The sequence below is a fragment of the Anopheles coluzzii genome, chromosome 3 (assembly GCF_943734685.1).
Source record: "Anopheles coluzzii chromosome 3, AcolN3, whole genome shotgun sequence".
NCBI lineage: Eukaryota > Metazoa > Arthropoda > Insecta > Diptera > Culicidae > Anopheles > Anopheles coluzzii.
In genome coordinates this window covers 18,907,968-18,921,559 of record NC_064671.1, presented here as the reverse complement: position 1 = coordinate 18,921,559, position 13,592 = coordinate 18,907,968, and the positions used below count along the sequence as shown (strand labels likewise).

The 13,592-nt window shown below is 46.9% G+C and overlaps 1 protein-coding gene across 4 annotated transcripts in view; it reads left to right on the top strand.

The window, feature by feature from the left end:
- The first annotated feature begins 209 nt into the window (after positions 1-209).
- Positions 210-13,592, top strand: part of LOC120954741 (aquaporin AQPAn.G) — a 40,747-nt gene continuing 27,364 nt past the window's right edge. Inside the window, exons 1-2 of one of the 4 annotated variants that reach the window (XM_040374915.2) lie at positions 210-444; positions 3,338-3,610. In XM_040374915.2, coding sequence (XP_040230849.1) covers positions 3,595-3,610 — 16 coding nt within the window. In that variant the 5' untranslated portion in view covers positions 210-444; positions 3,338-3,594. The other 3 variants (XM_040374917.2, XM_040374916.2, XM_040374918.2) reach the window with 3 other exon arrangements.

The window sequence follows — 13,592 nt, the reverse complement described above, 5'->3', positions numbered from 1 at the left end:
TGCGTTGCGTGAGCGTGCCGAGCGAGAGAGAGAACTGCCGATGCCGTACGGTTTGCCTGCCTGCCTCGCTGCCTGCTGCGACTGACTGGCTGCAGGTGCAAAATCTCGAAACCGAACCCCGTGCTGAACACTACACCGCTCTCTCGCGCGCGCAAATAATCTCGCACCCAGAACCGCGCGCTTTGCCGCCTGTATATTTACTTTCGTACGTTACTTTTCAGTTGTCATTTAAACGCTGTCCGTTGCAGGCTGCAGACCGCGTGGTTGAACCTGAAAAGTGTGTGTATCCCCTTCGTTTACGAATTTTCGTGTGCATTTTGTGGTTTTTAACCGAAATTGTGTAGCTTCTTCAAGTGGTTTATAAAGCTTTTAGTTGTTTGCTATTTTAAAACGTCTCGAGAGTGTCCGTGTTCTGTATCCATCAGCACACTTCAAAATCGAAGGGTAGGTGGTTCTTAGTTCGTCCAGGTCGTTATTTGTTCACCAGCGTTTCGCTTAATACTGTTTCGCGTGCCAAAAACACTTCAGGGTAGCAGTTGGGAAAAATCTAAATCCCAGTGAATCGGTTACGTATGATTTGACCAGCAAACAGTAAATCGTGTCACGTCGTACCCGATTCGGATCTGTTGCTTCCCGATTCAGTTTGTGAGTGAGATTGTGTGTGCCTTTGCCGTTTTTCTTTTTTTGTAATTGATTCGCTGACGCGTGGGGATATGCACATTCCACTGATAAGAGCCAATGTTGCAGAAAACGGCACCATCCACCCCGCTCACCGGACCATTCCAAACCGAGGCCCGTGCGAGCATCCTCTTGACGCCCGCTTGTCAGTGCCACCGGTGGTGACATAAGATAGTGCGTTATTGCTTGTTCTGGGGCGTAAAAGATTTACGAGGTGCGATATACAAGCTCAAGTCTTATCAAGCGGTCGTGCAGGAGCCACCGTAAGCCGTCTGTGAAGTGGCCCCCGTCCAGCAAACCAGATTGCTATCGACGGCGCTAGGGAGTGCAGGGAGATTCTTCCTTTTCTCTTATCGCCTACTACGCTCCAGATTGAACGGGGGAAATTGATCAGTCTGCATTTTGGGAAGCATTGTAGGGGTGTTGCGTACGTGCAGTTTTCAATCACAGTAGGCACTGGACGGTTGCATGTGACAGTTGTGAGTTTTTTTATCGCTTTGCTAGTGATTTCGTGTTTATGATGTGTGCGTGAGTGTGAAAAAGAACTGAGCGATATATGATGTGCGATAATAAGCAGGTACTAAACGTTTATCTCGATCAGTTCAGTTATCAAGGTGTATAAAATTGCGGAACATATCTATTACATCACATTAATCAAGAAAGACAGCGTGTTTTTTCTCCTGGATATAAAGCGTTTACAAAAAGTGACTTTCAAATCCTTAAGATAGGCAATTCATTGTGAAGATGAGTGAGCATGTAGGCTTGATGTACAACATGAACTGTGGTGTCCAAAAACCGCACCATTAAAGGAAGGAACGATATGTGTTTTTAAATCAAATCGCCACGGTCGTGGGAAAAAAGAAGGCGGAATGACAGCTGTCGGTTATTCTCCCCCAATTAGCATATCCTGTCACGGATGCTTTTTGCCCTTTCGAACCAACTCGACCCATGGAGTGGACCATGCTTCCATGAAGAAACTTGCCTGGACTTGCATGAAATGCTAGCCCGAGAACGTACGACTTCCGGCCGTGATGCAATACGACGATGAGAATCCTTTCCACGTCCACGGCCAGTAGTACGTACCCAAGTGTTGGGCGGTACAAATGGGAATGTCTTCCGGTGTTTCTCTTTTTTGCTCCCTGTCGACTACCGCAGTTATTTACGGTTAGTGGCTCTATTTGAGCGCTGGAACCATGCTGCTCCAAAAGAAAAACAGCCGGAACAGCCCCTGCCGTTGGATCCTTCCTCGTGGGGACCTTCCCCATAGTTGAGGTCGACTAGGCCAGTGGGCTAAGAGTTATGATGGGGAAGATGTTGAATATACGATTAACTGCACCGGGGGCTTGGGTGCTTCCGATGCATTCGGGTTGCATTCGGGGTTTCGTGCCGGAAATAGCGTACAACGGTGAGAGGCTACCCGTACGGGACACACTGCGGTGGGCGATAAATTCTTGGCGTACCACAAAGGTGAAGTCGACACCAGCATGGTCGGATGGGTGCACTTCCTCGCGGATCGGTAGCTGGCGAAAATGGATACGGTACAACGATGAAGATAAAAATAAAATTCGAGTAAAACGCCACGGACTCATACATCCTTGGCCGCGGTACAAATGGAAGAACAACACAGACGATGATCTATATGGGTCTATTAACAGCTGGTTTTGAAGTGGTTGTTGAGTGAATTCTTCGTCATTCGGATGCGCTCTGTTATTAGAGAAACTAGAAACACATGCCAATTTGTGTGCACCTACAGGAAGTTGGTTGGGGCTGCATTCACACGAAACTAATCAGAGCTGTTGACCGTTTGCCAACGGCATGACGGAATAAAATGCCGTAAAGGAGTACCGTTCGCTGGCAGCAATGTGGCCCGTACCGTGCATCACCGGGTGTTCGGGTGGTTCAGGTTTTACTCGGTGATCATGATCTTGAGACGAGCACCCCATGCTTTCATTCAGGTTTCTGCGCTCACGCAATCTATTCTCCATTAAAGGTGTCTGGTGTGCATGCGGGACGCAAAAAAGTAGGTGAGACTGGACGTCGACGACTTGCCGATCACGTGTGGCGAACGTTAGAGCTGAGGCTGAAGGGAACATTTCTTCCCAGCTAGTGCGAAACGCAACGCAACCGCGATCAGCTGATCAGATTGCGATAAGGTCTGAGCCTTTGGAGTCGTTGGAAGCAAAATTGTTTGCTATTTTTGCACCAAACAAAGATGCGCAGTAGAAGGCTGGTTTTCTATAGAAAATTGCCAAGAAAACATTCCGTTTTCCTCGTGCGGTAATTTCATGGTGTATGGGCGCACGTTTGTGTGCGCAATTTTAAGCCCTATTCTTTTCGCAAAATCAGACAAATGCCTAACGGAAATGGGCTTCCACGTTTCCTGGTGTTTTTGATCTATTACCGAAAATAACACGTTAGGTACAAAACCATCGGTAGAGCACGATAACAATCCAGCGTCTTTAAAAGAGAAGACAGGGCCTAACTTTGTCAAAGCAAAACCTCTTCAAACAGACATTGCAGCTGCTTGTTCTCGGGGGCTTTGATGTAAATAAACAGTACACAAACCCGCCTATTGTCAGTATCTTATGGAATTTTCTAACATCGTTTTCCTATCTTGCTCACACATACACTCTTTTTTACATCTTTCTACACCCTACAGAGCACCCAGTGACGCCGTCAGTTCAGGCTTCCCGGTTGATTGAGCTGTCGAAAGTGTATCTGCCTGCTCGGAACGGCCGGTCCCAAAGTTAAGTGACTGTGAAGAAGACGTCCTCCCCCTGGGTACGTTTTTGGTGAGGAGGTTCACGGTTGATTAGCGCTCCGACTATTCGACTCTTTTGAGCGGAAGCAACAACAAAGCTTCCACAAGGGAGAAAGCAGCGTTAAACGACGAGAAGCATCCATCGCAGCTAAAAGATGACTGAAAGCGCAGGTAAGTGAAGTATATAGAATTAAATGCTCTGTAATGGTGCGCGTAAGTAGTAAAATGGCGGGAATTAGTGCGCAGTTTAGTGATGCATTACACAGGGTCATAAACCTGCCAATTGTTTGCAGTTCAGTTTAGTTCAGTGAGCAATTTGCTCATTGTTTTTCACCTTAAATTGTTTGTGCACTAATGTGTGATTGTCTATTAACCAGTGCCTCGGGGTGCCTGGAGGCGACTTTGAAAAATAGCAAATAATTGTTGATCCGCGCACTGCTTGCCTGTAGTAATGAGTTTAAAGAGCTCTCTGACCCTCAAATTCGACTCATTCATGAGTTACAAGTACCCAGTACAAGTGTACAGGATGTGCAAAATTTGCATTTCCATCTCAGCCAAGAACCTTCACAGTTGGAAGCAGCTCCAAGTATTTCGTTACACACCTCGCGTGCGACGAATATCACATATATCACTTCCTGGGGCGTACAGCATTTGGGGTCCAAAACTAGTAACGCTTCACGGGCAATCGTTTTGGCAGCAGCAGCAGCAGCAGCAGCAACACACGGCACAAAAACATGTGTCGAGATGTGGACAGAATCTCCCATAAAAATCGTAGTGTGTGTCATTGCGACCGTGTTAGGGCGCGCACGTGAAGAACCCTCCAATTTCGATTGACACAGTTTCCAGTGGAACTTGTTTTTTGGTTAAGACCAACAAGAGCCTAAACATTATCTTACCGTCTCTCTCTGTCCTGTATGGTATATTCACTGCGTATATTGTTTTTGATGATGAGGATAAATGGGGTAAACAGTTGTCGAAACGGGGCTCTATTATTGCTTACCGGAAGGTCTCGAACGAAATCTACCGTGTGCGGCGAGAGGAGCGCAGTTCGCGTGAGACGATTGCTGCGGAGGAGCTGCGTGAATGTGTGACATTTGAAGAACCAATTTGCGTAGTGCTTAAGACAATCGCAAAAGCATTACCTCCGTTGTGTTGGTTGAGATTGATTTTCTAGCAATTGAAATCAAAATCGAAAAAAAACACACAATCTACTACACTACGAGGTTATGAACAACAACCCTTGGAGAGACGACTATCCACAGCTGTAAGATTGATGCCAAAAGAGGACAGAGGGGTTTGGGAACCAAAACAAGATTAAATTCTCAAAAGCCTTCTACGAGCGAGTCATGCAGCATACAGCATTTGATGATCGCAGGGTCTCTCCGAGGTGTGTCGGTTTCAATCTCGCCGCTTCCTTTCGCTACAATGTGTATGTTTTTACGCTGCAATTGTTATGCTTTTCAACTGTCAAACGCTGGCCTGACAGCACCAACGTACCACGTTTGACGGATCATAGTAGCAACAGTGGTAGTAGCAGATTAAAGAAGGCGTCTATATGTCAGCGATACGGCTTGACCTGACCTTTCCGGGATGACGTTCTGAGTCACTCAACAAGCCCAAAAACCTTTGCCCGAGGTGCTCAAACCTTTCGGGAGGCACCCCACACAACCTGTCTTGCTGTAGCACCACTTCCCACCTCCCAAAAAAGCCGCACAAAAACCCACCCACCTTTCGCTTTCTGCTTAAAGCTTCGATTGAAATCGATTAAAGCGCTCAATGTCAAGTGTCATTAATTGTTTTTCTCTCGCTGACCTTACCCGGGTTTCGCTCGCAAGCAATGGGCCGCCCCGGTGGTCACCCCCGGAGGGCATTAAAAGCAGCTCCGATAGCCGAGGAAAAGAAGTACTGGGCAAAAAAAGCCACCAAGTCAATATCCGCTGGCGTTCCTCTGCAGCAGGATTAACGAAATACTGACCCACTTCAACCTCTGTGTGTGAGCTTGGGATGGGGGACCGTCCGATTGGGCGGTGGCATGTTGCAGCAGCGCACCGCCTTGATTTGAATTTCCGATTCCGTGGGAAAGTTCTTGACTTTATCACCGGAGGGCTTAACCAGGTTGCTCTTGCTCTGTCGTTTGGACTAAATTCGAGGTCAGCTCAGCTCTGAGGCTTGGTGGTACGAAGCTAACATTGGTCGTCGTTTTGTTGTAGTATGCTAATCGGACCGGAATAAAACGAACGAAAACCTTAATAAACGGATGACTGCGAAAAGTTCCTACCTCGACACCGGCACCGCTAATCGACAAACCGCACACGACGGCAAGGTTGCATGGGGTGAAGGTAATGCCAGGAACTTTACATCACTGTCCCTACCGGCACCCCAAATCCTGCGGCATCCGTGACCGGTAAAAGAGCGTTATAATCATAAGCACTGGGAGCGCAAGAGCAAACAACAAATGCAAATGAAGTGACGCTTCCGGAGATGTTCCGCGTGCTTGAAGGTTGAGCGAGCAAAATAAAAAAATAGTTCGGGTTCCCCGCTTGCCTCGCAATCAGATCGATCCGTGATTGAGAATCGCGCGAGTTTGGACAGCGTTCAATTCGTGCATCCGGTGATCTTGAGCATCTTGAGCTGCCAAAGTCAAAACGACTTTATTTAAATTACATCATAAATAAAGCCCGAGCCCGGCCGAAAAGGACGAGCTGAGCTTGATGTATCAGTCCTCCTCGGCCGGCAGTCACTGCTTCCCCTCCCAGCATCTCTCGGACGGTCGCGAAACGGCACTTGCACTACTTTGACAGCGTTAATTCTTCAGCCGTTCAATTCTTTCGGCCGGCACACAGCGGAGGGCCCGCGAGTGGGACCGGCAGCAAAAGTGAAAGTAGCACAAGGTTGGCGGTGTCTAACAAAAGGAAGGGGACCTCCGAAAATAATAATACACACAAAAAAAAGTAATGTAAAAACAGGATGGTAATTGGCAAAGCTCAGTCGATTGCGAGCGCGTGTACGTGGTTTGTGGCTAAGTTGTTTTTTTCTTCTGTGGATGATTTTGAATGTCTAAAGAGAAGAAATATAGAGGCAACACAAAAAAAAGCTGGCAAACTTTTTGGCAAATTAGGAAAGGCTTGTAAGAAATGTAAGAGAGCGCACCACCAACCATTGTTCCGACCGAAGTGGCCGGTACACAAAAGCTTAATGCCCACACGTCCATTGGTGCTGGACCTGCTCCTTCTGCTCCTACCTGCTCGAGGATTCTACGGAGGTTCAAAGCTTAATCGGAGTCGTTTTTTCCTCTCTCCACTCTATTCGCTTGAAATTTGATATGGCGATTGACGTCATTTAGCTAAATTTATATGGCGAAATTGAATTCGCACACGATGTTGCCTGCGTTCAACTTCTTGCCGCGGTGCCTCTGTCCTCTGGGCAGGGAGATATGCTGGAAGATTTGAGAAGAATGTCAGCAGATGGGAATGAGTCATTGCATGCCCTCTGGCTGGCAGTTTTAAATGCTGCCTGTGCCCGTAACTGCGATTGCTTACGTCATTCGGGGAAAGATCTTTCACCTGCACGGAGGATCGTTAGGAAGTTGTAAACAAACATAGGTTGGGATGATTTATTGACACGAGCGCGCAACAGGACTTCAAGAATAGGCTTTAATGACCTACACGGATTACATTCAAAATTAGTAACACCTCTCAACTCAATTATATTCTGAACATTTCGTTTTCATCACCAATTCGAAGTCATTCTTTAAATATTCGATCCCAGTTTGATATTGTTATTGAAACTGGAGAGCAGTTGTAACAAAAACCAACTTCTTCTTTATCAACTGAGTTGTATGCAACAAAAAAACATGGATATTGCATTACGCACGGCATAAATTAATCTTATCCCGAAAAGCACTTCTTGCGTGATTTTCTGCAATTCTGTCCTCTACACGGACCGGGCGTAAAGGTACAAGTGCGTTAATGAAAGAAACAAATCATAATCACAAACGCACACATACGCCAACCTTCGAGAAGGACGAGAAGAAGGGCCTAGCAATGCGTTACTACTTCATTAAGTATTCATGCTGCGCATACATTAACGTTACGTTTGGTCAGTTAAAATTCCATCAAACCTCTCGCTGCTACCTTCTGCCACCTCTTTCCTAATGAGTTCTGCTACTCTCCAACTGTAATCATTGCTTCCGTTTTGTCGCAAAGAAACGTGCCTTTTATGTGCATTTCTGCATAAACAAACAGGAACATTTCTGGCTCAATTTTGATACCGCAAATGCTGTTACGAGATGTTGCCTTTGGCACATACCTGCCCTAGAAAAATCGTTCATCAATAGCGTGCGTCGTGTGCTAAAATGTGGAATAAATCCCCTAGCCCGTTCACTATTTAGCTTCAAACCGTTCGGAAAGTGGAGCTGATCAAGGCCGAACAATGGGTGCCCGATAGAGCTAAGGGAAATTATAAATCTCTCAACGTTAATTCCTTCCTTTGGGTGCTTTCTTCTTATATTCATAAAAAAAATGAAACAGATTTAACACTCCAAAAGAAGGAAGCTATAATTTCAAATGCGCGAAAACTAACGCACCGCCCTTCCGGCGCGAACGACCGGCAGCAACAACAAAAAAAAAGGCCACGAATCGGAACATAAAGCGTATCTCGCTTGATGAGCACAAAACATTAGGCGGTCTTCGGCCAATTCCGCAAGAAAAAAGAACGACGGCGCGCGCGTGATCGGAAAAGGGAAGCGCATCTTCAAAAAACCACACTGTGCGGCCCCTACTGCTCACGACCTTGACCTACACGCAGCAGCAGCCGCACGGGGCCAACGTCACCGAGAGAAGCTCTCCCTCCCCTCCCTCACCATTCCGCAAAGGCGAAGATCGTTCAAAGGGGAGGAAAATAAAAACAAGCGTGTGTATACAGCACCGGCAGGCAGGCACGCCACCCTCCTCCACCCTTTGCTCAGGGAGGGTTTTATCTTCGCCCGCCATTCAAGCCCGCTAATCGGCTCATGCGGTTGGAACGTTTTTTTTGGTCCGTCTTTTTCCTTTTTTTCGGTGACCGTTGGGGGTTGCTTTTTTTATCGCGCTTACGCTGTAGTTTTGTAAAAGGGAATTGAACACAGTGAATCGATCATGGCGCACGTTTTGGTGGCCGATGACGATGATTGTGGAGAAAACGGAAGGGAAAGGGAGGGATGGAGAGCAATCATAATGCAACATAAAAATAAAACTACCTTTGTGGTTTTTTTGGTTTGGCAAAGGGGTTTTGGTGGCAGGGAAGGTGAGTAACGCACCGGGTATTCAAATAAGGATCGCTTAAAAAGGAAACGAACGGTGTGTGAGAGGCATGGCACAAAACTCGGATGGACCATTAATCCACCCGGGAGGCGCGAAACGGGTCATTTTAGATACGGGGGTTTTGCGCTTGCTCTGGGAGGCGATGGTCGAAGGCGAAAGGAAGCGGATTGATTGTTGTTTACATAATTTAACATGATTATGTTTTTATTACGAAATGTAGTAAAAGTTACGATTTGTAGTTTTGCCGTATTTTCTTATGTATTATTCATATACGCTTTGAATGAGACATTTTTATATGTTTTTTCCTGCTTTTTGTGTGTCTTAAAAACTTTTTTGCTCATTTCATTTGTCGCTATGGTTTGCTTATCATTTTATATTTTTAAACAGCTGATTCTCTAATTATCTAAGGCAAATTTCTACTTATGTTTTACCAAAAATGGTTAAAGCTTCTACTAACATTTTTGCTGACTAATAAGTTGAATAATAAGTTATATGTTTAAAAAATAATTTTCATAAGAATCTTTAGTTATTACTTTAAATCTTTTGTTGTTTAGCAGCCTATTTGACTATCTTCAACTTACAACTTACCATCTTCAACTTTGTTTCTCACTGCACAAATGTGTTCTCTTATTTACTTTATATTCCTACTATAGACTTTGATTTACTACAAGGTTAGGACTAAAAGATAGCAACAATAAACGCCAATGACAATCATAAAAGGCACAGTAATATTCATTCATGATAAAAATGCATTTTTAGAGCCTCAACCACAGCCCGCAGAAAGCCTCCATCAACCGATCAAACGGTAACCATGACGGACTTCTTGCGCGCTTGTCAATCGCACAATAATGTTGTTCTGTTTTTGGTGTGTGCAACACATTCTGCACATTATTGCTACGCTACGACGAAATCAATAATGCGTATCGTTGTGTAAAAAGCATTCGCCTCAACAGTAACCGCACAGCTTGAACTTGACACACTGGCGCACGCTTCTGCGGACAGCAGCAGTGCATTAACAACACGCCGCTAGTTCCGCTCCGATGTTGGCCCACGCCGTCAGAGTACGGCACCGCTCAAGTATCGATTATTATGTGCATACCACCCTCCCCCATTAATCCGTGCCGCCGGGTGAAATAAGTTAATCATCCATCGGGTGGACGGACCTCCGCAAAAGTCTCGCAGCCCAAACATGGGCAGCATACTTTCTTCAAGTGTGTACACATTGGCGCGAGCGCTCGGACGGCAAGCGGTGTGTGCGGCTAGTTCTTTTCTGATGATGAAGGCTCATTTTACGACGGTTGCGATTGTTGTTTATCCTTCTCTTTTATTTTTTTTTGTTCGATATGATTGTGCTCAGTAGCTTTCAGTTCGGTTCGGTACCATTTTTGCATTGCTGCTTTTGGGCAAATAATTGACCACCGAGAGAGAAAGAAAAAAACGCACACACCCCACCTTGTACGACGGGTTTGAAAAGGCACTCTTCTTGGAGATTACATCACACGGACCGCCGCCAGTATGGTAGCATGTTGGTTTTCGGCTTTTTGTTGTTGTTTAATTTCACCGCCATCGTGCGCGAATTGAACATCGATGTTTGCCGCTCATGTTTAATAGGATTATTTCGCACCTAATGCGTCGCTGATGGGAGCCAATTATGGTGAATGTTGAGAGATGTTGTGTGGGTTTTTTTTGTTTGTACGCGCCGTCGGCTTGAGATGTTGGAGTTGACCTTGCTACAGTTCGGATTGGATTGTGATGGGGATTGTGCAAAAACAGATATTGCAATAACCATTTAGCAACGATTGGAATTTTTTGCGGCAAAGAGAGTAATAATTGAACAACCAAGTGTAACGGAATGCTTTATAGCAAGAGCTGAACCATTCACGTCATGATTCTACAAAACTTCTAGAGTATTCTCGGACAAACCATTCAATACTTCACTAGCAATCACTGTTGGCACTATTATTTATTAGCAATTGTCGGCGCTCCAGAACCGTTTACGGCATCTTTTCCACATGCAAAGGAATTGTAATTCAACCATTTGTCTTCTACACCTTTATTCTACCTCGGCGCACTAAACTGACCTATAACAAACTCCCGCCAACAATCCGCCGTACCAGCCCAGCCGTGGCACGGTGTCCAAGCGATTTGAAATTATAATTCTCAACCGGTCCTATGAGCGGCAGAATGATAAAGTGTACTGGTACTACAAGCCCGTAAACCAGCACAGCACCTAGACACACTCCAGAAGTAGTCGTCCCCATCAATGCCCGCGAGGCGTACCGGGGAGCAGAGCAGGTAGTGCGCGAATGATGCGACTAATTGGCAAAGACTGTCAGACAACACGCGCTGATGCTGTGGGTAGCATTTATCGGTCATCACACAGCGAGAACGCGACTGGTACTCGGGCTCGAGGCTTACCCTCAGGATCTTTGGGCTTTCGCGAGAAATAAATTACGCTCCGGCATCCTCTCCCGACTTCCTTCGATTAGTAGCAGCCAGCCTCACACGGCAACCTGCACCCGCGATGATGCGCCGGAGATGATGATCTGTTACGCTGGCGGCTTACCGGTATTTTGCTACAAATTACCGAGTGCGAAACAATAAAATTACATTTAAACATGCATTGCGATCGCACAGTACTTAACAACCAGCTAATTATCTTACCAGCGGCACACGGGGTGTGGAGGTTTAAGTGGCGTAGTTCGTCAAGTTCATGCGTGCCAACTGTTGCGAGGGGCTGGAGTAGGTGGCACCAGACATTTCACCCAAACTTCCAACCAGTTACGCGATCCGACAGACACACATACACCGTAGAGGTAGAGGTCGTCGGACCGTTGTTGGTGGTGGCGATGTCTAATTAGTGAAGACGCATCATCTCCATGCCATGATGAACCGGCAGGGTGAGGTAATACGGTAGGTGTTCAGTGTCATTGCTACTGGATCTAGTTTTGCACAATTTTGGAAGCGGAGCATCTTGAGGCTACCTTACCTTCGGGGGCAGTCTAGATCTAGATCGGTTTTGGGATGATGCGATCGCCACCTTGAAGCGTCCGTTTAGGTTGATGCCATCTAGAGCGATCTATCTACTGTCCTTAGCGAAGATCACGGAGATAGTTGAAGTACAAAAACCTGCGATGAGGATCATGCATCAATAACGTAAACGAACGACGAGAACCAGTTGTCGACTTAGCTCCAGTTGTGGGCATCGCACAACTCTCACCAGAAGCAATCAATTACCCACGGACTTGTAGCGATCGCAATCTACGATTGCCCGACCCCAGCCCTGTCAGATGCAGCCCGATCGGATCATCAATCCAAACGGAACGGAAGAGAGTGGTTTTGGCAACTCTGCCGACAAGGATGATCGATGCATAAATCAGCCTGAAATCATCACCAGCAATCTGTGTACACGCGATCGAGAGCTTAACGATGCGTATCCGTTCGTATCATTGTGGAGTTGGTCAGGAGAGGATCTGCGTATCTGTGCATGACGGATTTGATGGCACCATTTTTGCACAGCGGCACACAGCTTCTTCACAGCCTGCATCGGGGTGCCTCTCCTCACATAAGATCTATGAATGAATGGGCCCCTCTCTCAAGACGTCCGTTCGAGTGGCATCTTCAAAGTCCCCGGGTGTCTCTTGAAGTACCGAGTGTTGATCATCTACTTCCTACCTACACTTTCCTTGTTGAGCCGTCTTCGAGCCGTCGCATCTTCAGCTGCCCCAGCTGCCACAACACAACCTTGATGCCATCTCATCGTCGAGCTCTGGTAATAACCGGCGCGGATCGCTAAAATCGGCGCGATTGTCATTGTGTCCCCAAAAACTGCCCGGTCGGTGTGCTGGCACATCGAAGGTAGGCAACCTTAGCGCGGGGGCCTTCGCATTCGCGGTGAAGAGAAAGAAGGGAGTGTACAACTCAGCCTTTTTTGCGCACACACACACACACTAAACATCCGACCGCCAAACTGAGCGATTCGCGCGTGCGATAAAATCAGCATCCCAAGGAGTCGCCGTTCGATACGTTTGCACTGCTGGGTGTTGCCTGGGACGAGTGTGGCATTGGAACGGGTGTGTCGTGTGTGTGTAGGTATGGGCAAAAGCTTAATTAGTTTGTGCGCTCGCACTTGGGACAATGAGATGTGCGGCGTGGTCCACGGTGTACCAAGGGTGTCGAACGGCTTCGATTGGCAATTGCGATTCGCGACTGTTAGCGACCTTGCGCCTTTGGATGAGCATGACGGCGATGATGATGACGATGTGTTCGCCATGAAAGTGAAGGCGCCACGCGCGATAGGGCTCCCTGCGTGTACTTCCCGGGTTCGCCATGGCTCGCCGCGACCGTATTTGGGGCGATGGGGGATTGCAATTTTGGAGGCTTTCCATGGCGAATCGGTTTTGTGCGGAGCGAATCGCTGAGCTTGAAGCACTTATCGCGATGGCCTATCGATACAGAGTTAACTTAGGCTTGGGGGTCTTGCGAGGAAAAGGCTTGTCTGCAAAACCGATTGATATCTATGACAGGCTCATAGTTAGCCGAGTAAATTAATTAAGAGCTCTCGAAAGCCCTCACCAGTACCAAGCTTACCCAACAGGCACAAGTATCTCGTAAAAAAAAACAAGAACCTCTTGCCAGCAGAACCTGACACGGGAACGTCGTAGTCGTCGTGTCGTAGTCGTCGTGTCGTATCCTTGAGCAAACCGCTGGTCGGCGTTACTTTGCTAACATTTAGATGCATACCAATGCCCAGCCAGGAAGAGGATGGCACCGTGTAATTTGTGTGTTTGGCTGCTTTTTACCATCGATTCACCGCAATCCAGGGCCTTTTTCTTGCCACGGCACGTCGTGTT